Raw genomic sequence first — 25,227 nt, 5'->3', positions numbered from 1 at the left:
GTTAAACATGCATCCATATAATAGCATGCAACACGGCCGTGGAAAATAATGCTATAGAAGGAAAAGTATTTAATGGTAAGGGAAAAAATTTTTTTAATGTTTATTTATTTTTGAGAGAGACAGACAGAGCGTGAGTGGGGGAAGGGCAGAGAGAGAGGGAGACACAGAATCCGAAGCAGGCTCCAGGCTCTGAGCTGTCAGCACAGAGCCCGAAGTGGGGCTCGAACCCACGAACCAGAAGATTATGCCTGAGCTGAAGTCTGATGCTTAACCGACTGAGCCACCCAGGTGTCCCTGACACAGGAAAATATTAATTAACGAAGGCAGGATACCAACTTGTACAGGGTCTTATCCCAAGTTCAAAAAAGGAATATACTCTGCCCACTCAAGGTCAGAAGGAGGAATGCCAAAGGGTCACACGATCTCTGCATGAAAGCATTCAGATGGGGAGGGCCGAGGTTCTGGAATCAGACCGACTGGGTTAGAACCCCAGTTCTGCGGCTTGCTCCTTGGGCTACTGGCTAACCCCAGTGATCATGATTACTACCCTGGGCCTTTGCGGACTCTGTTTTCTCCCTGAACAAGGGGGGCACGAATAGTGTCTTCCTCACAGGGCTTTTTGAAAACGAGGCGTAAAAGCAGATGTTTGTATTTATCGCTTTTTTAAATGTTTTTATTTATTTAATTTGAGAGAGAGAAAGAGAGAACAGGGGAGGGGCAGAGAGATAAGAAGAGAGGGAATCTCAAGCAGGCTCCACACCATCAGCACAGAGCCCAACGTGGGGCTCGAACTCATGCACCGTGAGATCATGACCTGAGCCAAAACCAAGAGCAGGATGTTCAACCGACTGAGCCACCCAGGTGTCCCTGTATTTAGTGTTTCTATAAATATTTTCTCTGCCCCCCGCAACCCCCAATTTTCTTCTATACATAAATGTTGCCTTTACACTCAGGGAAAAAGAAACGTAGAGTAGTCCTGACCAGGGTGGCAACCCACCTCCATTACTGTTTGCAACCCAAGTGCATTTAACACATAACTTGCTGCAAACAAACAACAAACCTATTCTGTGCCATCCGTTCAGGCCTGGTGATGTTCCATTAGGAACAGTCCAGTAGGCAGAAAATCAGAAGCCGGGAGGCCTCTTTATTTTGTTGGGCTGACTTTGCTTTCCCGAGAAAAAGAATGGAGACCCCAGCCCCTTCTAGAAAATGCACTGGCGTTTTCTTATCACAATAAAGAAGATTTAAACGCATGACAATATCCACCTGCGGTGGCCACGGCGAAGGAAAAGATACGTGTTCTCACACATCGCTACCAGGAATGTAAGTCGGCACTGCTCTTTCTAGAAGGCCATTTGTCAGTGTGCATCAGGAGCCTTAAAAACGTGCCTCCCCAGTTAGCTCTGTGATTCTACTTCTGGGAAGCTTAGCCAAAGAAAATCATCACGCATACAGAAAAAAAGACTGAGGTACATAGGTGGACATCACAGCATTATGCATAAATTTGTCTTAAGTGCTAGACACAGTCCTAATGTTTAAATATGGAGGGTTACTTAATTACGCTGTGGACCACACACTTGATAGAATAACGTGTAGTCATGAAAGATTTCTTAAGACCATCTAACAGAAGAGGTTATTTGTGATAGGATTATGATCGAGTATGAAACGAAAAAACAAAACAGTATGAAACTGTGGTGGGGGGGGCGCCTGGGTGGCTCAGTCAGTTAAGCGTCAGACTTCAGCTCAGGTCATGATCTCATGGTTCGTGAGTTCGAGCCCCATGTGGGGCTCTGTGCTGACAGCTCAGAGCCTGGAGCCTGCTTCAGATTCTGTGTCTCCTCTCTCTGTCCCTCCCCTGCTCCCTGGCTCTCAAAAATAAAATAAAACATGAAAAAAAAATTAAACTTATAAAAAGAAACCGTGTGTGGACCACAAGTCCATGACTTTAAAATATGCATATTTTGGGGCGCCTGGGTGGTTCAGTTGGTTGAGCGTCTGACTTCGGCCCAGGTCATGATCTCGCAGTGGGTGAGTTCGACTCCCGCATCGGGCTCTGTGCTGATGGCTCGGAGCCTGGAGCCTGCTTCAGACTCTATGTTTCCCTCGCTCTCTGCCCTTCCCCTGCTTGTGCTCTGTCTCCCCTTGTCTCGAAAATAAACGTTAAAAAAATTTTTAAATACACATATTTTATTTTTATTTTTTAATGTTTATTTATTTTTGAGACAGAGAGAGACAGAGCATGAACGGGGGAGGGTCAGAGAGAGAGGGAGACACAGAATCTGAAACAGGCTCCAGGCTCTGAGCTATCAGCACAGAGCCTGACGAGGGGCTTGAACTCACAGACTGTGAGATCATGACCTGAGCCGAAGTCGGACGCTTAACCGACCAAGCCACCCAGGCGCCCCTAAATACACATATTTTATTTAAAAAAAAAAATTTTTTTTTAACGTTTATTTATTTTTGAGACAGAGAGAGACAGAGCATGAACAGGGGAGAGGCAGAGAGAGAGGGAGACACAGAATCGGAAGCAGGCTCTAGGCTCTGAGCCATCAGCCCAGAGCCCGACGCGGGGCTCGAACTCACAGACCGCGAGATCGTGACCTGAGCTGAAGTCGGATGCTTAGCCTACTGAGCCACCCAGGCGCCCCTAAATACACATATTTTAAATACAACTAAGCAAAAAATAATTTTACTGATGGTAGCATTAAAGGTGTTTTTTTTCATTTTTTTAAAAGTTTATTTATTTTGAGAGAGAGAGAGAGAGAGAGAGAGAGAGAGAGAATGTGGACACGCACGCAGGAGGGGCAGAGACAAAGGGAGAGAGAGGGAGAGAGAATCCCAAGCAGGCTCCACATTGTCAACGCAGAGCCCGATGTGGGGTTTGAACCCACAGAACCACCTGAGCCGAAACAAAGAGTCAGATGCTTAACCAATTGAGCCATGCAGGCACCCCTAAAGGTAGTTTTATAAGCTTTTTTACATGTTCCAAATGTCTTCTAATACACACGCCCTACATTTTCAGTGGAAAAAACCAGGAGACGCTTCTCTCCGGGGGCCCTCGTGGGGGGCAGAGCGGACGCTCACCTGAACAGAGCCTTGAGATTCTCCGGCAGCTCCGTGCGGCCGGCGTAGCCCGGGTTCATGGTGATGAAGATCCCCACGGAGGGATTCAGGCTGATCTCCTCCCCGAGGAAGCTGAACCGCTGTTTCTTGTCTCGGATGGCATCCTGGATGCTTTTTACCTGGGGAACGAGCCAACGGAAAAAGGTCCCTCCGCCGTGTGTCCCAGGGGCGGAGTGGTAGCTAGGGCTGGGAAGCATGGCCATACCCACCACGGACACCTGCTCCCTGGCCCCCTTCGTGGAAGGACAGGCAAAGCGACGGCACCCTGGACCCTCCGCTGGTGGGCGCGGGGTGCCTGTCTAAAAGAAATCTGGCCGCCTGTTTCTGTATTTACAACACAGCGGCTGAGAGTGAACAGCAAGCAGGTGTTTAACCCTCCCTGTAGTTACCCTGGAAATGCACTAGCACTGATCTCTGGCCAGGCGTTGTTCTGAGCACTTCCGTATTCATTCATTTGCTTTTCACCACGATCCTCTGCCGGCGGGGAGCGGGGGCACTTTACTGCCACCAGCCCCGTCTCTTGATGATGAAACACAAGCACTGAGCAGGGGAACTGTCTGCCCAACCTGACATCGCTCCAAGGCGGTGGCACCCGGACTGAAGCCAGGCGAGTGGATTCTGGAGCCTGGGCTCGTGGCCGCTGCGTGATCGAGAGGGCACTGGTACCTACCGGCTGGGCTTGTTCTTTATTTAAATGAAATAAAGCCCCTGAAAAGAGTGGCATCCAGAAAACGCTTAAAAGCAGCAGTCAACGGGGCGCCTGTGTGGCTCTGTCGGTTGAGCATCTGACCCTGGGTTTCCGCTCAGGTCATGATCTCACGGTCTGTGGGCTCAAGCCCCGCGTCGGGTTCTGCACTGATAGCGTGGAGCCCGATTGGGATTCTCCTCTCCCTCTCTGGCTTCCCCTCCCCTGCTCTCTCTCTGTCTCTCTCAAAATAAACTTATAAAAGTTTTTTTCTTTTTTAAACGTCTAGCAGCTAACACGGAAACTGTTAAGGTGACCATCGTCACCGCAGTCGTGGTCCTCAGCCTGGTTTACCTCCTCAGACTGCATCTCTAGAACCGATGGCATGAACACAGCTCACCCCTTCAGGGACGGAGTGCCCTGCAGATGCTGGCGAGTGGAAGGAGCCCCAGAACCAAAGCAAGGCTGGAGCTACATCCCTGGGGCTACTCGTGCCTTTCTAAAAAGAGGAGACTTTTCCTTAAATGGTGGGGATATAAGCTAAAGCTTGAGCTGGCTGGCTCTGTATTCTAGATCATTCTTACAGCACCGGGAGGAGAGACAGAAAGGAGATCACCATTTTCACACCCGGTGCCTTGGAAAGAGCACTTGCAAAGATGATCAGTGACGGAAGGCGGGAAGGCAGGAGGGGCGCACTTGTTCAGGCGGGCCCCTCGGAATGTCTCTTGGGTAGTTCCAGCTTGTTGGGGCTCCCGAAAGCAAAACCCAAAAGCCGGGGGGACCAGTGCAAGGTTTTGAATGAACTCCTGTCCTGTCAGCCGCGTTCGGGGTGTTTGGAATAGCCAAGGGTTCTGTGGAGACTGGGCTGCAGGTATGTGTGTGTGTCCGGGAGAGAGAGAGACAGACAGACAGTGAGAGCGAGCTCGAGCATTTATGAAAGAGACAGCTGGAGCCTAAATAAGGGGAAAGACACGAAACCACCGGACCGTGTATGGCGGAACAAGGCTCTCTCCATGTCTGGAAGAACGGGCACTCACCGGAACGTGTGACAGTTCCGTAATTAGGATTCAGCTCCTTCCCCAAAGCAAGGCCCGGAAGGCCACACGCATTTGAGCTCACGGCAATTAGTTTGGGACCGAAACTTCTCTTCTGCGAAGGGAATGTCGATGCCTTTGCGGCAGAGGTGGTCTCCACAGCCTTGCACACGACCTCCGGCCTCCTGGCCACCCTGCGGCTTACGTGGGTGGTGAAGGCTGGGCTCTCTCTGGCCCCGGTCCTCCCCATAGAATACACTGAACAGTCACCATCCTAAGCGGCGAGCTGATTCAAGGCTGCAGTTAACGCTGGGGCATCAGTGCTGGTGGCAGGCTCTGTTGTCTGGGCTCACGCTGGACAGGACGGGAGACTGACTGCCTGGCACTTTCTCATCTTCTTAGGAACAACCAAGGTCCGCGGGATGAGCCTTGGAATGCAGTGGTCAGGGTCCAGGAGGCCCCGATAGAGTCCAGAGGTCCTTCAGGATGTCGGGGGAGGGGGGGAGCGGGCAGGGGCAAGCAGGTGAGCTGGGATCGTGCACACACAGGCAGGCACAGACTGTGCACCTGTAGGTCAGGTACACTCCTCACTCACGGGGGGTCTGTTTCTCCACTAAAAACTTAACCGCTTTCAAAGATTTTAAAGCCACGCAGAATAACCACAAAATAATAACTGACGTTTTCTGAGTGCTTGGAAGGCACTGGGCGCTTTTCTGAGTATTTTACGCGAGTTATCCCGTTAAGTCCTCGTCGTGGCTGCACGAGATGGGGGCAGATCCTCGTTTTATAGATGAGGAAACAGCCAGAAGCAGTTAAGAACCTGTACTACAGATACGCAAGATGCCGAGTTTCGGGAGGTGGGGGAGGGATACGTGGGGCCTCTACACGATTTCTGCAACTTTTCTAGGAGTCTAAAATTGGTTAAAAAATAAAACTTCACAAGGAAAAAAAAAAAGAAACTTGCCAGGTGTCTAACAGTTGGTAAGTGGGGCACCTCAGGGCACCCCAAATTACCAACCAGGCAATTTGGTGACAAAGCACATACACTTAATAGCCACTTTCTCAAACAGCCTCTTACTAGAAGGACACCGTGCCAGCCACATACGGCTCCTCATCAAATACATACCTTTCAGAGGAATTTTGTTCTGTTCTGGAAATAATAATTCTGACACACGTTTCCACCGAGTAAGAAAAGCTGTATTTGTCACTCACCAAAGAAAACAAACATGGAGAGCTATGTCGAAATGAGTGGTCTCAAATGGAGGTGGGGGGGAATGATTTTGCACCTGTGCCCCCCACCCTCCCCAGGGGACATCTGGCCATGGCTGGAGACTTTTTTGTTGTCACAACTAGGGGGCTGGGCGGGGCGGGGGGGGGGGGGCGGTTTGCTAGAATTATCCGGTCTCAAGACATGGAGGCCTTTGACATTTGCCAAAGTTGGGAAAACCATGATCTGCAAAATTAAACATTTTACCAATGAGGAAACTGAGGGCAAGGAGGTGTAAGTGACTTGTCCACCATGCCACAGCTCGTGTCCCCGGGGCCTACCAAATTCCCATGCAAATTCTTGGCCCCACCCCAGTTTGAGCCAATCAGAAATGCTGGGGTGGGGTCCAGCTGATGAATAAGGCCTCCAGGTGATCTGGATATATGCTCAAATTCGAGAACCACAGCAGTCCAGGCAAATCTTGGGTTTCGGCTCATCCCTGCCACTGCCCAGGTGTCCCTGTCAGAGCTGCCCCTCCCCCCTCAGTGTACCTGCTCCTCACTCCCTCCTGCCGTGGGGAGGACGTGTCCCTGCAGCCTGCTAACCTGGGCCAGTGGAGCTCGGACCTGTGGGTCCTGAGATGCACCCACGCTCCACAGCCCTCAAGACGTTCCCCTCGCCTGCCCATCTCCCTCTCCACTCCGGTTCTCGAAGTTTGCTGGACAGAAGAACCACACAGAAAGTTCCCAAAAAAAGACTCGATGCTTAGGTGATGCTTAGGTCTTGCCCCAGACCAATGAAACCAGAATCTTTGGGCACAGAGACTACGCATTTGCACATTCCTATTTTTCAGAATTGCCCAGGCAGTTCTACGGTGTAGCCAGGGTACAGGATACGGAGTCAGAGAAGCAGATCTCCAAGGTTATGGTGGGTACGAACCCCTGGAGATCTCGCGGAAATGCAGATTATGTTACAGCAGGTCAACGGTGGGTCTGAGTCTGCGTTTCTAGTAAGTTCCCAAGAGAAACAGGTGCTGCTGGCCAATTAAGTGTCCCTGCCACTGGCCCCAACTGCCCCCTACCAATTTCAAGAGTCCCCACTGGCCCTCAACCAGATGAGCTCACTTTGTCTTCCAGCCTCTACAGCCTTTAATCATCCCTCTCTCCTGGAGCTTGCTTATGCTTTTTTTTTGAACGTTTATTTTTGAGAGAGAGAGACGGAACACGAGCAGGGGAGGGGCAGAGAGAGAGGGAGACACAGAATCTGAAGCAGGCTCCAGGTTCCAAGCTGTCAGCACAGAGCCCGACGCAGGGCTCAAACCCACGAACCGTGAGATCACGACCTGAGCCGAAGTCAGACGCTCAACTGACTGAGCCATCCAGGCGCCCCAACCGACTTATGCTTTAGATGTGTGGGTAGACTTTACCCCTCTAGGTCGTGGTGGCCCTGACTGCAGATGAGCAATCCTGTATTCTGTACAAGCCACGTGTGTTTGCCTGACCGTGGGGGCCTGATGGGACACCTTAAAAATGAGGTCTTCCCCTTCCAAGACTGGAAGCTGGTAATCACGGAGGGTTCTGCCCCTACATCCTCCCGCTGGGGCCTTGTATCAGACACACTCATGAAGTAGAAAAGTCAGGCCACCTTCCCCGCAGGTGATATGTTTTAAGGAGGTCACGGGCTAGCCCTAAGCTACATAAAACCTGCCAGCTCTTTCTCCTTTGCCCCTCACCTTCTAGGGAAGTGGTCCATTCTGCGGTCCACACTTTGCCCCCAAATGCCATGCGTTATTAAAATCCTGCCCGGCTCACTCCATGCTTCCCTCTGCAAAGGCGGATTGGAGGGTGCTGCCTTCGGCAAGTGCAACCCACTCACCAGGTTTCACGTTTTTTTTTAAAAAATATTTCTGCGTTTGCACCTTAGACCTTAAGCTCCTCTATCAAAGGTGGCAGGTGGGGGGCTCCCTTGGTTCTGAGACTCTAGCATTTGTTTGGCGCCCTGAGTCCGTGGAGCACTGCTCTGGTGACCTCCCAAGACCTTGCCAACCGATCTGCTGCTTCTAGCCGCTTCCTGCCTCGGCTCAGCACTCCTGTACCCCAGGGAAGGAAGGGGCATGGTGGAAATGCCTGGCCAGGGGGCACCGAGGGGACAGGAGGCTGGAGGGAGAGGGCAGTGGAGTGCGCCCTGGTGACACTTGTCCCTGGGCCCGGATAACCCGAGGCCCGGCGAGCTGACCACAACAGCATTAGCAAAATTCCGAAGGAAAAAAAAAAAAGTAGTATTTTCTATGTTTTTTAAAACAGCAGAGTAATTGCTCTTGGAAATGCCACACTCTTTCCCCGTTGGGTATGTAATTCTGCTTGACCCATCGGACAGAAACAGGAAAATACCCACCTACGAGAACACTGACGCACACGCGCTTTTGTGGAAGTTACTAGAAGAGCACAGACAGGCAGGCAAGGAGCCGAGGGGAGGGGCGGGGAGGGTGGAGGAGGACTGTCCCAGCTGGTGCGGCTTCTGAACCAATATGCCAGCCTAGATGACAGTGTCAATAATTAAGTGCAATTTTCCCCTTGGACGGGTGTATGATTTTAAGTGGTACAGCCTCCAATTCTGCCCAGGCTGTTGCCAGGCCACTTTCTTGAGAACCGTCTCTCCCACGGGGTGTGTTCCTAGACTGCAGTGTGAAACCACCCGGGAATTCCGGGTGGAACTCATTTCATTTAATTCCAGAAGCAAAAAGGAACTGATCTTGGTGAACCTCCTAGGACATCCTGTCGGGCAGTTTCAGGATCAGGTGAATTCGCAGTGTTCATCCATTGCACCCCGGGGACCACGGCTCTTGGGTTTTGCCTCACCAGTTGGGATGCTAAGTTTGGGAAGAGAGCCTGAGGCTGGGCCAACTGAGAAGGAGCGAAGGGTGTCCGGGAGACTGGATAGACCTGGGCATGGACCCTCTTTCCCTGCTCTGTATCCCCCTGCCTTCTGCTTCCCTTCAACCCGTTTCCGGCCGTGTTCAGGCAACGACAATAGTGATCACCAACATCATGGCCACCACCATAATCAGCATCATCACAGTGACTAATATTTGTCGCACGCCTCCTATCCGTAGGGCTTCAAGGGCTCTTACACATATTAACTCATTTAATAATTATCACAACTGCATCTGGCAGGTACTGTTATTAACCCTCTTTACAGACGGAGAGCTTGAGACATGGACTTGCCCCAAAGCACACAGCTTGGTTAAGTGGCAGAACCGGGGCTGAATACCGGCTGTGCGGTTTCAAACGTGACCCACGTTCACAACCACTTCCCCGCCCCTTGCCCGGGTCACCCCACCCCACAAGAACCTGTTTCTTTTCAAATCCCAGCTGCACGCGGGGCTGCTCACAGCATCTCTGGAACGCGAGATGAGCTCTGGGCTGACCCCGGTCTGGCTCTCACTGCTTTCCTGTTGGCTCTTCCCCTGGGCTTCTCAGAGGGACACGGCGAGATGGCCCTCTGGAAGCCCCCCAGTGCTGAGCTGGGACACCACGGGTGTAACTACTCAAGTGAGGGCAGTCACAGCCAGGCAGCCGGGCTGGAGAGCACGAGAGAGGCCCTCTGAGGTCTGGGGCCAGCAGCCAGGAGAGAGGGTACAGGGAGTCAGACAAGCAGAGAGGAGGGAGGTGGGCACCACCTAGGTAGAATGAACAGAGGATGGCGGGCAAGGAGATAAAAACCCCGGTGATACGCGAGCTGCCCGTTATCTGCAGTAGGCAGCTTAAGGAGAAAAGCCCCAGGCACACATTATAATGACAGTCCTCGATCCCAACGGCCACCAGGGCAGGGAACAGCTTAGACTTCCGTCCCAATTCTCAGAACGCACTGCGGGCCGAGATTTAGTACTCTGAGAAAGCTTGATTTTATTCGTGTCACTCTATCTTCTATCCTGAAATTCACACAGGCTGCGAAGGGGCATAAACTTGGCTCTAAGTCGGCAAGGTGAATGCAGCCGGCACCGTGCTTTCTTGGTCCGGCTCAGGTTTTGGTGTTTCTGTGTTGGTTTTTTGTTTTGTTTTGTTTTGTTTTGTTTTTTAATTGAGTGAGTTGACAACTTTGAGAAGCCTGGAGATGTTTAAAAAAAATGTTTTTTAACATTATTCATTTTTGAGAGACAGAGCATGAGCGGGGGAGGGGCAGAGTGAGAGAGAGAGGGAGGGAGACACAAATCCGAAGCAGGCTCCGGGCTCCGAGCTGTCAGCGCACAGCCCGACGCGGGGCTCGAACCCACAGACCGCGAGATCGTGACCTGAGCCGAAGTCGGACGCTGAACCGACTGAGCCACCCGGGCGCCCCAAGAAATCTAGAGATGTTTTTACATAAAAATTTGGACTTTCAGAGGCTCTCTAAAATTAAAAAAAAATCTGGCGGCCCTGACGTGCATTCTTCCAAAGCAGAGGCGTGCTGGTAAGTGTTGAAGCAGCAGCTCGCCAGGAAAACCAAATGCCCCTGGTCTGTGGCACTCGCCAGGTGCCACAGCTGACCTCAAGCCACCAGGGCAGCAGCCTGGAAACACACACCATCGGCTCCCGCGACCCAAGCTAGTCAAGGGCTTTCAGGCCAAGAGAGTGCTCTGGCCAGCCACTCGACTCGTTGCTCCTACTAACTCCTACGGAATCCAATGGTCCTAAGGAAAGGGATCAGCACCGGGAACGGAAGAAGAGCCCTCGGTTTTGCAACTTGCAGGAGCCCATGAATGGGAGCACCAAACTGGCTGTCAAAATCAAGGGCTGGAAGACCGGATGACCTTGGGAGGCGTGGGGGAAGTGAAGGGACCCTGCGGAGCCCCCTGACCACTTATGGCTCCCAGCGGCAACCGGAGATGAAGTGGGCGGGGCGGGGGGGGGGGGGGGCTTGGAATCAGCTGGCGGTGTGAGCTCCGCTGCTGTTCTGCCTCGTGGTGGCTGCGATCCTGCCCCCAGCTCCGAGTCCAGCCTGCTTGGACGGGGACAGCACGTTGCGTGGGGTCAGCATGTTGGAGGAGGGGGTGACAGGGGCAGAGGCTGGCTCCTGCCGGGGCACGCGGAGTAGGGAGTCAGGATGCTGGTTCAGGCAGCTTCCCCAGCGAGGACCACCCTCTGTCTGCAGCGCCTCCCGCCTCCCTTCCGCTGCCCCTGTCCTCTGAAAACTGGCAGTCAAGCTACACTTCTTTCTTGTCCCTTTGTTTGGACCCGAAGGAAAGAGAGTCCTTCAGAGCTGTTTCTCTTTCCCTGTACTGTATACACGCCACTCTGGAAATAAAAGCCACCGGTAGGGGGAAAGTTAAATGGTTGGACCGTATGGAGTCCAGGCACAAGCTGGGAGCACCCGTCCTGCCAGCCCCTAGTGCCATCACCACCCAACATTCTCCACCACGCAGCACCCTTACGCTGGCCTTGCCTGGCGGAGGCAATAGAGGTGGGGGGAGGGGGTGGGCTATGAAACCACAAGCATCCCCAGCAGGAAACAGGGGCACCCGGCTTACAGGAAGGAGCCCAGAGCAGGTGTCAGCAAAGGCTATGCTTTGCTGGGGTGACCGGGAGGCCATGGGGAAGGCCGGGGGGCTCCCACTGAGGCCCCAGCTCCAATCGGGACCCCCAGGAGAGACCACTGACTTCACAGCCGCTGATCTTCCTCCTGCTCAGCCCCTCCTTAAAACCACTGCCAGGCAGAGGGCAATTTCTTTTTTAGAAACCTCCAGGGGCTCCCCGTTGCCTGCTGAAGACAGTACACATCATGGCATTTAATTAAGCCCGTCCGCTGTCTGGTTCGAACCTGCCTCTCAAGCCTCATTTTCTTCTCTAGCATTTTATCCCTCATGTCTGACAGATATCTGTGTCTAGACCTGCACGTGGGCAGTGTGGGTGGGGGTGCTGGGTTCAAGTCCTAACCTCGCCACCTGCCAAGAGTGTGCCCTGGGACCAGTTACTTTTCTCTGCTGATCTTTGGTTTCTCTCCCTACCCCATGTGTGTGTGTGTGTGTGTGTGTGTGTGTATACCCATCCTTGTACACCTTGTACAGATGTGAGGATATGTGAAAAATACCTGGTACAGGACAGACTTTCAACATCAGTTTGCTCATTTCCCCCCTCCCTCTCCCCCTCTGTCTGCTCACTTCCTCTGCTTAGAAGACCCTTTCTCTCATCCACATCATCTCCACCTTTTTTAAGGCCTGGCTTAAAAATAATGTGTCTGGGCGTGCCTGGGTGGCTCAGTTAGTTGAGCGTCTAACTCTTGGTTTCGGCTCAGGTCATGATCTCATGGTTCAGGAGTTCAAGCCCTGCATCAGGCTCTGCACTGACAGTGCAAGGCCTGCTTGGGATTCACTCTCTTTGTCCCTCGCTCTCTGCCCTATCCCTGCTCACTCTCTATTTCCCTCTCTCAAAGTAAATAAACAAACATGGAAGAAGGGAAGGAAGGGAGATAGAAAGGAAGGAATGGAGGGAGGTAGGGAGAGAGGAAGGGCCTAGCAGTCTTGCCCCATATTGTGAGTCAGGAGTTAAATCACTTCTAGAACACTGAAGAATGCTCATGTCCCCCTCAAGAACTAAAGTCGTTTTAAAGTTAGGGATCACGTCCTACTCAACCAGGGACCCTTCACCCTAGTTTTGAGCGAAGCACTTACTATGCCATAGGTGTTGAATAAGTGTTTTCTGGATAATTCGAAAGACAAGTGGCAGCTTACATAAATCTGCCCCAAACGTGACTTCCTTCCATCAACAACATTCATCCTGTGATCCTTGCTTTAGATACAATGAGGTGAATTGGACCAAGGGACCCGGAGCAGCTTGCTCAGACTCAGTGACAAAATGGAAGACATTCCCAAAGTCCATGGCCTTTCCAAAGAGCTGGGCTCCGCCATCTTGTTTGCTCCTCTCCTCGCCCCCGTGAAGCAGAGGGGACATGTTACAGAGAAGGAAATGGAGTCCCATGGCCAATAAATGGACTCACCTTAGTAGGGACCCACAGGACGCCCATATCCTGCACCAGCGTCTGTCTTAGAGGGCAGAGGAAGGAAGGGACGTGACATGCAAGGGGGGAAGGGGACACGGAAGTGGACAAGCAGGGTTGAAAGCAAGAAGATGTCGACTTTTACAGTGCTGGCAACAAGCCCATGGCCTCCCACCTACTTCCGACCCCCATACCTGCACCGCCACCACTGATAAGACCTCCACAGAGATTCGATTAAACTCATCAAAACAGCCCCAGGCACCGGTCTGAGCGAGGCCTTTGTAGATGTTGCCACAAGACTGCAATGAAATGTACAAAGATTAAATCACTATCAGTGCTGGGTTCATCATTACACATCTAAGTCAGTTTCCATCCTTTTTGTTATAGATACTTCCAGTCCCCTAATGACCGCTGGTTTGAAACTCATATTAAAGTTTCAAGGGCAATTACGTTTTTGACGGCTATGGGTGCCAACGTTAAGTCACGGGATCAAAAAGAACCTTTTCAAGACACTTGGACCCAAATCCCTTCAAAATGTCATCAGGCTTGTGTTACTGTTGATTCTGGAGCTTTCAAAATCCCAGGAAATGAATAAAATATTATTATTTATTTTTTTTTTTTTGCACCATACAGACAAAAAAAGCCTTCCACTCCACCTTTGGCACACACTGATAAAAAAAGTTTCTATCTGTATCTTGAGATCCGTGCCCAAACATCCAGGCTTCCCAGAGTGATAGGAAGCTGGGGACAGACGGGGGACGTGATAAGATCTATAGAAAATTGAGTGGCAGGTAAATCTTTTCAAATGAGAGCAAGAAAAGAATTTCAAAGGGAAGATGGCCTATCATCTGTCCTGAAAATAAAAACCTCCTGGGCGTTCAGTGTGAACCAGTAAACCAGGAAGCAACACAAAGGGGGAGGTTACAGGGAGACACTCTCAAGGCCACTGTCAAGGAGACATCACCGAAGCCCTGGGAAAACGCAAACAGTGGCCAAGTCCCCCTCGCTTCCCCCATAGCCAGCACTCGCTGACCGTCAGCTCTGAGTACAGCTTGCACACTAGTCACTGAAGGGCTCAGTCCCTCTAAGGACTTCCAGTTAGGTTGTGGACAGAAATCATACAGCCAAAGCAGGTAAATTGCCATGTGAGCAGTGTTTCCGATGGACAGAAGACACAGACGTTTCGTTGTTCAGAGGAGTGGGTCAGCGCACTCTCCAGAGATCCGTTTGGCCAAAAGAGGTAAATTTCAGACGGCATCACAACCTCTTTCGCCCAAGTTTATTTCATGGAATGTCCGCATCTGGGAGAATGCTCCCTGAAGCCAAGGCGTTTGGGTCGATCAAGTTTAGGAAACGCCACATTCTGTAACCCTCTGTTGCCAATTTACAACAGATGTTAGGATTTTAAGGGGAGCACTGAGAAGTCCTGCACAACGAAATTCGGTCAGTGTCTGTTTTATGAGCAGGATTTTTTGTTTTCCTCATGGGAAACCCTGGTTTTCTCGGGATGCATGCTGGGAAACATGGAGTGTGGTGGACAAAAGAGAAGAAGGGAAGTCAGGAGACCTGAAGTGTTGGTATCTCACAGAGCCTATATGGGATCTTCATACCCTGGGAATGCTCTTATTAGCATCCGTATAGGCAGAATGGAAGAGGGTAAAGTAAGGAAGGGCCAAGCGCTTTCTAGAAGTAATTATTATGGTCAAAGGATGACCAAAATCATGATATGTCTAGAGAAAAATAAAGGTGCCATCTTGGCTGGGAAATTGAATTACAAGGGAGCCTGGGTAGCTCTGTCAGGTGGGTGTCCCGTCTGACTCTTGGTTTCCGCTTTGGTCACAATCTCACGGTTTGCGAGTTTGAGGCCTGCATCGGGCTCTGCACGAGCAGTGTGGAGCCTGCTTAGGGTTCTCGCTCTCTCCCTCTCTCTCTGCCCCTCCCATGTGCTCTCTCTCAAATAGACTTAAAAAAAAAAAAAAAAGAAAGTTGAATCACAAAAGGAGGCCATGGTTAGGGAAAGCCTTTAATTATTCTAAGGGGCCGTGGAATTTTGGAGCAAAGCATGGTTAAATCAACGTTTTAGGAGAACCAGCCTAATATCACATAAGCTAGGCTGGATGTGAGGCAGCCTTCGAAAAGGAGGGAAGAAGGGGAGCCTGGGTGGCTCAGTCGGTTAAGCGTCCGACTTCAGCTCAGGTCATGATCTCATGGTTCATGGGTTTGAGCCCTGCATCGGGCTCTGTGCTGATGGCCCAGAGCCTGGAGCCTGCTTCGGATTCTGTGTCTCCCTCTCTCTCTGCTCCTCCCCTGCTTGTGCTCTCTCTCTCTCTCTCTCAAAAATAAAGAAACATTAAAAATTTTTTTTAAAAACTACATTTGCTGCTTCAGCAATAGCATCTTTGAATTGAGATCAAGGGGGAAAGTACCGTGGCCAGAAAATAAAGAATGTCTTAGCATTAATGCCGTGATGTTTTCCAGAAAACGTGGCCAGGCTTATGGGTTTTTCAACCAGAACTAAAGAGAGGGGAGCAGTAACTTTGCCTTTTCCACACTGTTGTTGCGTCTGCCCTATGACCCAATGCCTCTGTGTGGCATTGAGAAGGCAAGGGGAATTGTGGGGGTCCCCGACTACAGCCCATCTCTCCTCTTTACCCCAACCCCACCCCGTTTCACCACCCACCCCTCCCCACGTTCACTAGGTATCATTCCATTCTTTGAAGTCTCTCCTTTTTTCTTTTCCACTTATGCTACCCTGATGTCTGACTGCTGACCATCCCTGGTTTGAACAACTGCAAGTTTCTCAGCAAAAAATTTTCCTCCTTCCAGTCCCGTCCTGCCTCCACTTGTCCTGCTACCCAGGAGTCATCCTCAGATGCCATCCATTTTCATCATGCCCCACCTTGATTTCTGAAGCCTGCAGGGTCTTCCTGATGGCCACCACTTCAGGGTCATGTTCTCTCTTTGGCTTTATGTCCCCCCCCACCCCGGCTTCTTGTTGAACCCCTCTCTCCTATTTTCTGTTCCCTCTCAGGCACTCGGCTGCTACTCCGTATTTATTGCTAGCTTTTCTCTGGAGATACGGAGTTGTTGTGAGTTTCATGAATGACCCTTTGGAATGACATCTGGGGAAGGGCCAGAAGGCTCTTCCTGACCCCCGTTCCATCTTCTCCATCATCCGAGCCATGCCCTGTGAGGACAGGTCAGGGGAGACGTCAGAGCAAGGAGTGGGGGAAGAATGGGATGCACAGAGAACTTGGTCATGTCTTTACACTTGATGTTTTCATAGGCTAGGCGGTGTTAAAATGGCACATGCCCTGTTTGGCAACACCCAAACCTTACACAGCCTTCGGTCTCACAGCCTCCAGGATGTTCCCGACCAGCGTGCCCTGTACTCTTCCCTGTCTCTGAAGTCGTCCAGGGATTAGAGTTCTTAAAACACACATTCTACGTGCTCTTTGGTATCTCCCCTAATTATTTCACGTATCTTTCTTGTCTTTCCAGGCAGACTGGGTTATACTTTGTCTGTCTGTCTCTGTATCTATCCATCATTTATCTATCACCTATCCCTCATGCTCTCATCTCTCTCTCTTTCTCATCTCTCACCTATGTCTATTTATATCATCTATGTATCCATCCATCCATCCATATTCTCATGATGCTTGCTGAGCAATGGCGATACTCAATAAATTGATTGCTGGAGAGGTGCTTTGTGATGAAAATAATTCGCAAGGACTGGACAACAAAGGGAAGAGGAGGTTTGCCAACAGTGCAGTGATGCCGTTGGTTACAAAGGACATTTGGTGCCTAGGAAGGGACCGCTATCCTTCTAGGGTGTTTCACTACGGCCATACCCATCGTTCTTCTTCCAATCGGTGCTTCCTCCGATCTAGGCTAGACTTGACCAGAGCTTTGCACAGTCCAGACAAACGACGGATAGACCCCTCCTCTCATCCTGTACTCTCAGAGGAATTGCTGGGGTCAGAGTTCAGTAATAAGTGTTGGAAGAATTGGGTAAGATGGCCTCGGTGACCCGTGGCCCATGGGGTGAACTCCTCTATTCCTGCTTGACATGTCAGGCATAACTTTGAAGATATTTTGATTTTCTTCAATCAAAATTCACCAGGTCTTCCACATCTAAATGAAATATCCTCTTGGGTGGCAATGCTCCCTTTGCTCAGAGAACAATCTAGAAACTTAAAATAATTCTTAAAGGTTGAGTTTGTTTGTTTAAATAGGAAAAAAAAAACTTTGGGGGGCGCCTGGTGGCTCAGTGGCTTAAGCGTCTGACTTCGGCTCAGGTCACAATCTCACGGTTTGTGGGTTCGAGCCCCGCGTCGAGCTCTGTGCTGACAGCTCGGAGCCTGGAGCCCCACTTCGGATTCTGTGTCTCCCTCTCTCTCTGCCCCTCTCCCACTCACAGTCTGTCTCTCTCTCAAAAATAAACGTTAGAAAAAACAATTTAAAAAAAGAAATAGAAAACCTTTCTTCTTTCAGCCTGGCTTAAAGAGAACTATCACTGTAATGTGTCCAGCAGTAAGAGCAATCATGCTAAAATTTAGACCCAGTAAAATATGGGGAAGACAGCTGTTTTGGGGTCTGAATCCTCATTTTGTTTGCTTCCCGGGGAAAAAAAAACATGGTGCTTTTTGGCTGCTGCAACTCTTTGCACAGCAAAATTTTATGTACGAGAGAAATTATTAAAGTTACAGCTGATGAATCTTGTTTGGAGTTCTATATGTTCCCTTGAAGTCTCTAAAATTATTTTTATTTTTATTTTTTTTTAATTTTTTGTTTTCAACGTTTTTTATTTATTTTTGGGACAGAGAGAGACAGAGCATGAACGGGGGAGGGGCAGAGAGAGAGGGAGACACAGAATCAGAAACAGGCTCCAGGCTCCGAGCCATCAGCCCAGAGCCTGACGCGGGGCTCGAACTCACGGACCGCGAGATCGTGACCTGGCTGAAGTCGGACGCTTAACCGACTGCGCCACCCAGGCGCCCCTCTAAAATTATTTTTAAATTAAATTTACTTTGTACCCATCATACCGTGATTTCTATGTATAAATATTTAATCTACTTAATGCAATTGTTTTATTTTTTCCCCCGCTATAAATTTATTTACGTGCCATCCTGTTGCAAAAGGGACGTAAGACAGTTTACAAAAATAATACAGGAAAACAAAATAAAAATAATGAAAAAGTGAGAATCTTATTCCATTTTTTTTTATAAAGAGCATCTATAGGAAATCTGGTTGTAAGCAGAATACTTCTACCTAAGAAGTGACCTATAAGCCTGTCGTTTTCTCTTGCTTTTCTCTATGACACAGGACTTGGAATATATTTGAGAAGATGATGCTGAGTGCCTGAGTGAAGACCATTACCCTTGCATTTGTCCGTTGTGAGCATCGAATTGTTGATTAGGAGTGGAGGTTAATCGAGTCTGACTTCAGAAGTCACACCTGCCCGGGGCACCCGGGGGGCTCAGTCAGTTAAGTGTCCGACTTCGGCTCAGGTCATGATCTCCCGGTCCGTGGCTTCGAGTCCCGCATCGGGCTCTGTGCTGATGGCTCAGAGCCTGGAACCTGCTTTGGATTCTGTGTCTTCCTCTCTCTCTCTGCCCCTCCCCTGCTTGCACTCATACTCTCTCTCTCTCTCTCTTTCAAAAATCAAATAAAAACATAAAAATAAAATAAAATGAAAAAAAAAAAAGAAGTCACACCTGCCCTTGTAGAAATTCTGAGGAAATGTCCACCTTTCCACAAAAGCACAAGTACGACTTTTATGTGAAGATTTTACGGTAGCCCCTTGTGAGCTTTCCTGTGGTTCTAGGTCAAACAGTGAACTTAAGTCTTCAGATATATGTTCAGCTTCTCCATTGTACGGGTCACCAAATGAAGAGCCCCACGTGAAATCACCCACCTACGGCTGCAAAGTTCATCGGTGGAAGCCGATCGGCTTATGGAGAGGTCAACGAGCTCCAGGGGTCAGAGATCCTCAGGTCTCCCGGGATGCAGCCAGCAGAACCCTCAGGGCCGGGCCTCTGAGCCGGGCCAGGGTGGCATGGATGAGCCTGGTCCCCGGTGTGGCCTGCCCCCCCCCCCCGTCCCCAGGCACCCCCGCCCAGCCGGGCCTTACCTTGTAGTCCATCTGCTCTGAGCAGTTGAACACGTACACCATGACGCCCAGTGCTCGGCCCAGGTCCTTGGTGGTCTCCGTCTTGCCTGTGCCCGCGGGTCCTGCCGGAGCTCCGCTCATGGTCAGGTGCAGAGACTGAGTGAGGGTGATGTAGCATCTGTCAAAACATGGGAGCGTGCCGGTCATTCTCAGGGCCCCAGGTGGCCCGGCCCACGGCTTGGGCCCTGCTGGGTCCTAGGGAGCTAGAGCTGAGGCTCTGGAACATAGCGGCCGACAGCTTCCATAAAAGGAAAGCCAGAGCCTCCACCGCCATCTGCTCCCCACAGCACTGTGGGGAGCACTCTCTGAGGAATCCTCTGATCGTGATTCTCCCTCCCTGAGCTCGCCCCTGCTCCGTTTTCTAGCTCATTGCCCATTTCTCGTGTCTCCTTCAGCCCCAACACTCTAAGGTGCCTTCACGTATAGCTGTTCTCACTTGCTCGTGCTCTGTCTCGAAGGTTTGTGTGCCCCAACTCCCCAGCTCCTACCCTAAAATCCTAACCCCCCAAGACTACGGTATTGGGAGGTGGGGCCTTCAGAAGGCGATTAGCTCGTGAAGGAGGAGCCTCGGGAATGAGATTAGCAGCCTTATAAAAGAGGCTTCAGAGGGATCCCTCGTCCCTTCCGCCACCAGGTGAGCCCACAGTGACGAGATACCTGCTAGGAGCCAGAAAAGGGCCCCAGACAAGAACGTGACCATGCCGGTGCCTTGACCTGGGACCTGCCGGCTTCCGGAACTGTGAGGAATGAATTTCTGTTGTTTATAAGCCCCCCGGTGTATTGTATTTTGTTATAGCAGCTCAAATGGATGAGGACACTCAGACACACGAGGACTGTGCTCGTCCCTCTCTCCTTCCCCCACCCAGCCCCCCGCCCTTCCAGTCTACCTGAGTCGTGTCCTTCCTCAACATCGTCGTTAGTAGCCTAGTGGTGGCCACTCATCCCTTGGGGCTCATATTTGACATTAGCTCCCCGGCTAAGTATCCCCAGACCCCTCAGCACTGGGGGGAGCGAGAACATGTCCCTCAGCTGAGGTCCTCCCCCACTGTCCTGCATGTCAGCGTCCAACATATACCACACACGTCGTTCATACAACCTTCAAAAGACACGTGAAGGTGGGGCCATGTCCTACTCATGGTTTCATCTCCAGAAACGGCTCTGGCCACATAGAGACCCTAAATAATTATTTATGAAACAAATTCATGAATGAAGCCATCAGTCATTCCATTCTGTTTAATCCTCCTTTGACTATCTTTCCTAATGATAATAAAATAAAAACAAGCATTAGGCTTGCTTCTGGTACTTTCTAAAACAGACTTGCATTACAACAACTTATTTGACATGTCTCCAGAGGCAAGGGAAATAAAGGCAAAAATGAACTATTGGGACCTCATCAAGATAACAATCTTCTGCACGGCAAAGGAAACAATCATCAAAACGAAAGGCAACCAATAGAATGGGAGAAAATATGTGCAAATGACATATTGGATAAAGGGTTGGTATCCAAAATCTATCAAGAACTTACCAAACTCCGCACCCAAAAGACAAACAATCCAGTGAAGAAATGGGAAGAAGACGTGAACAGACACTTTTCCAAAGAAAATATCCAGATGGTCAACAGACACATGAGAAAATGCTCAACGTCACTCATCATCAGGGAAATACAAACCAAACACAATGAGACACCCCTCACACCTGTCAGAACCGCTCACATTAACAACTCAGGCAACAACAGATGTTGGCAAGGATGCAGAGAAAGGGAAACCCTCTTTCACTATTGGTGGGAATGCAAACTGGTATAGCCACTCTGGAAAACAGTATGGAGGTTCCTCAAAAAATTAAAAACGGAACTACTCTACGACCCAGGAATCGTACTACATATTTATTCAAAGGATACAAAAATGCTGATTTGAAGGACACGTGTAACCCAATGTTTATAGCAGCGCCATCAACAATAGCCAAATTATGGAAAGAACCCAAGTGTTCCCCAACTTATGAATAGATAAAGAAGATGTGGCATATATATACATATATATACACACATACACAAACACAATGGAATATGACGTGGTGGTGAAAAAAAAGAATGAAATCTTGCCATTTGCAACAACGTGGATCGAACTAGAGGGTATTATCATAAACACGGTGATGGCAAAGACTGAAACTGGATGATGGTAATGGTTGCACAACCCTACAAAGTACTAACCATCATTGAATTGTACCCTTGTAATGGGTGAACTGTAACGCATGTAAATTATACCTCAATAAAGCCATTAAAAAATGTGCCACTGGCCTCATTTCTTGATACCTAGAAAATTAATAACATAGGCTCTCCACCTGCAGGTTGGACCAGAAGGGGCCACCCAAGGGGGCCTCCAAGATGAATTCTGTTCTGGAATCTGACGTCTAGAGTTCACCGGTAGTTCCAGGTGAATACTCTTGTGGCCAGATGGCGACTGCGTCTCCACCGAAACCAAAATGGCTTTGGAAAGACGAAGTGAGTTCCCGAATTCTCTAAGTTTATGTATTTTGAGAGAGACAGAGAAAGTGTGATGGGGGGCGTGCAGAGAGAGAGAGGGAGAGAGAGGGAATCCCAAGCAGGCTCCGCGCTGTCAGTGCAGAGCCCGACGCGGGGCTCGAACTCACGGAACTGTGGGATCATGACCTGAGCCAAAATCGGATCCTTGACCGACTGAGCCACCCAGCTGCCCCCTGAATTCTCCTTTAATTGAGTGCAAAATTCCCAGATATATTTCAGCCTTTGCACGTGACACTCAGGAAGGCAGATCCCCAGGTGGACAGGACAGGTGTGGGGACCTGCTATTCCACTGGCAGTTTTCCCGTGTGAGGGCAGGTGTTGGCTCAACTGATGGGCTGCATTTCAGGGCTGGTGAGCTGGGCTCCCCCAGGGTGCTTCTCTCCTCTCTCAGACACTCCTAGCTGAGTCCTAACAGAGGCCATACCCGCTCTCAGGGGCTGAGTTCTGACTCCAGATTGGCCCCGGTGCCTTCTACCCACCCAAGCCTCGGCTTCTTCTAGAACTTTCCAGAGGATGTTGCAGCCCTGAACCTCCCAGGAGGAAAGGCAGCTGCCCGGACTGGCAGACTCCCTGGCCTCCGGCCAACTCACCTCCCCACTCTCTCCCACCCCTGATCTGTCCACGGCAGCCTCCTCTGCCGGCCAGAGGGGGACCCAGGCCTCTTCTCCATAGAGCTGCAGGGCTCTCGAGGAGTCCAGGAGTCCAGAAACACAAGGGTTTGCAGAAATAGAATTCGCACAGAAAACTCAAGAATCTCTGGGAAGAAACCCTTGGAGCCGGGTGTCAATCTCTCCCGGAGTATCTACTGCTGAGCTTCTGATGATCTCCAGAAGAAGTACTTGGGGGTAGGGGGGAGGGGGAGGGCCCTCCCTCCCTGCAAAATATTTTTCTCCCCATAGTAACAGAACTCTAGAGCTCGAACGCGTTTCTGAGATCAACTAATCCAATCCCTATTTTACAGATGGGAAGACTGAGCTTCGGGAAGGGAGGCTGGGCTAAGGCTAATAATAACTAAGGCAGGGGCAGTGGGGCTTAGGCTTGGGCCATGAGTAAACCAAAAGGAAAACAGTGCCTCCCTCTTCCACATGAGGGTCGCCATTTTGCTTGGGTCATGGGCCATCCGGCCGTCCTAGGCCTTAGGGATACCCGCTCCTGCTCTAAAGTTCAATGTGGGGTCTTGTCAGCCTGTCCATCTCTGTCAACATTAAGCCAGCCGCTTCAGTCTGCAGCTGTTTTCCACTGAGGTGGGCGGATCAGGCTATCGAGGTCTCAGGCGAGGGCTCTGGAGTCAGATAGGGTTCCTACGTTGCCTCTGGTACAAAGTGTTTGCACAACTCAGCCAGGGAAGGAAACCTTGGTGCCTTAACAGAAGCGGTCACTGGAATCCATCCCACAGTCTTGGGCTTTGCACCAAGGAATTCAGTAAGCTCGCTGTGTCGAGCCAATAGCAATTGTGAGAATGGCAAGGACTCCTCCAAGAGGCGCTCTTGCCTGGCCAGCTGGCCCCAACACGGATACGGATCCATTTAGTCTGGTTGTTCCTGGGAAGACAGACCCTTTTGTTCCGGGACGGACCTCAGAGGTTTGGCCTTTTAACCAAGCCAGGCTCTTTCCCATTAATTAAATCCTTCCAGGAGGGCTACATCAGCCTTTTCCTCCAGCGAGGCAGGGTTTATGATTTCAGAAGGCAGCTCCTTCCACAGTGTGCCCGTTGCAATTGCTTGAAAGGCTTTCCAAATATCAAGCTGAAGTCAGTCTTGTTCTCTTTGCGCAAATGACTCCCATAGGCTTTGGTCTTCTCGCCCCTCAGGAGGCTTCCGTGAGGACAAGAGGAGACAAGAGATAGGAAGGTGCCTTGAAAAGAAGGCCGATCCATGTTTAAGGTATTATTTTTTTAAGGTGAAAAATATATGCAACATAGCTTTTCTGTTTCGATACAGTTATTCAATTGGCAGATTAAAGAAACTATCAAAGACCCTGCATCTCGATCGCAGCTATAAGTGGCCTGTAGCTATCCTGGAAATGTGGTCTGAGTCATCTTAGAGCTGGTGAAATCTTTATAGTTGTTTTGTATTCGTTTTTCTCCTGCCATGTAAGAAATTACCATAAACGAAGTAGCTTAAAACAACACTCGCTTATTCTCTTACTCTTTTAGGTCAGAAGTCCAGGTGGATCCTCTCTGGAGGGTCTCAAAGACCAAAATCAAGGTAACTGTTGGCTGCACTCTTATCTGGACACTCTGGGGAAGAATCTGCTTCCTAGTTCACTCGAGTTCTTGGTTGAATTAAGTTCCTACCAGTTGGAAGACTGAGGTCCTCATTGGTTACTGTTGGCCAGGGGATAGCTCAGCTCCTCTGGGCCTTTCTATCGTCTTTGCATATGGCTCCCTCTACCTTCAAAATCAACAACAGTGTGTCAAGTTTGTCTCACGTTCAGATCTCTCTGATTCCCCCTTCTGTCTTCGGCCAGGAGAGAACTCTACTTTCAAGGTCTCACACGATGACCTTGGGTCCACTTGAATTATTTCCCTCTTGCTGTAAAGCAAAGCATTATCATGGGAGTGACATGATCATATGTATAGTTTTCACCCATACTCAAAGGGGAGGAGATCATACAGGGGAAAAGATCATGGGGATCATCCTTAGAATTCTACCTACCACACGGTTCAATAATCATAACATGGATGATGATCATTCATAAGAATGAACACGGATTGCAACAATATCTCCCCGGCAGGGGGTCCCTCTAGCGTGACCAGCAGGACTTGGGTCCATGATAGTCAATATTTTTATCAGTAACTTGGATTAAGAAATAATCGATTACACGCAACATAGACTGAATTCAAAATAATCCTAACAGTTGAAAATGATAGGGGTAGATCCAACAGGGTAAAATTTAGGAAAGATAAATGTAAGTTAACCTTCCAAGCACTTGCAAGGGAGACACAGAATCTGGAGCAGGTTCCAGGCTCCGAGCTGTCAGCACACAGCCTGACACGGGGCTCGAACTCACAAACCGTGAGATCGTGACCTGAGCTGAAGTCGGACACTTAACTGACTGAGCCACCAGGTACCCCATAACATTTTAATGTTTAAACATGAATGTCGTCTTCAGCATACATGGCCCCGATTCTAAGATCTGTTGCTTATGCCATTTGGTTATGAGATCGTCCCTCACCCAGTGCTCATCTTTCTCTTTGCCCCCACGACTTGGTAAATGTCTTTCTCAAAATATGACAGAACACAGAGCAATGACTGACACATGATCTCTGGAACAAAAATAACAGCGTGCTTAGTAACGAAGCCTGAGTAGGTCTAATTATGCTTCACATTTATGTCTCAGATACGTTTGGAAATTCTAGTAGTGACTTAAAAAAGTCAAGAGAATCAAGACTAAAGTTCTCAGAATTTTTCTAATATAGGGCAGTCGATGGGCAGAATAAGAGATAACTTCATAAAGGTGAGTTTCGTTCTATACACAAGTGAAAAGGCAGAG

The 25,227-nt window shown here is 49.9% G+C and overlaps 1 protein-coding gene across 1 annotated transcript in view; it reads right to left on the bottom strand.

Moving 5' to 3' along the window:
• The window catches only part of DNAH9 (dynein axonemal heavy chain 9), a 333,822-nt gene that overhangs the window by 203,482 nt on the left and 105,113 nt on the right, over positions 1–25,227 (bottom strand). Inside the window, exons 27-29 of the mRNA XM_042917480.1 lie at positions 19,155–19,311; positions 13,216–13,320; positions 3,085–3,242 (exon numbers count right to left, since the gene is read on the bottom strand). Coding sequence (XP_042773414.1) covers positions 3,085–3,242; positions 13,216–13,320; positions 19,155–19,311 — 420 coding nt within the window. The remainder of the gene's footprint in view (positions 1–3,084; positions 3,243–13,215; positions 13,321–19,154; positions 19,312–25,227) is intronic.

This window comes from Panthera leo, chromosome E1 (assembly GCF_018350215.1).
Source record: "Panthera leo isolate Ple1 chromosome E1, P.leo_Ple1_pat1.1, whole genome shotgun sequence".
In the NCBI taxonomy this organism is placed as follows: Eukaryota; Metazoa; Chordata; class Mammalia; order Carnivora; family Felidae; genus Panthera; species Panthera leo.
The sequence above is the reverse complement of the archived record's forward strand: the minus strand, read 5'-3'. Positions and strand labels throughout refer to the sequence as shown.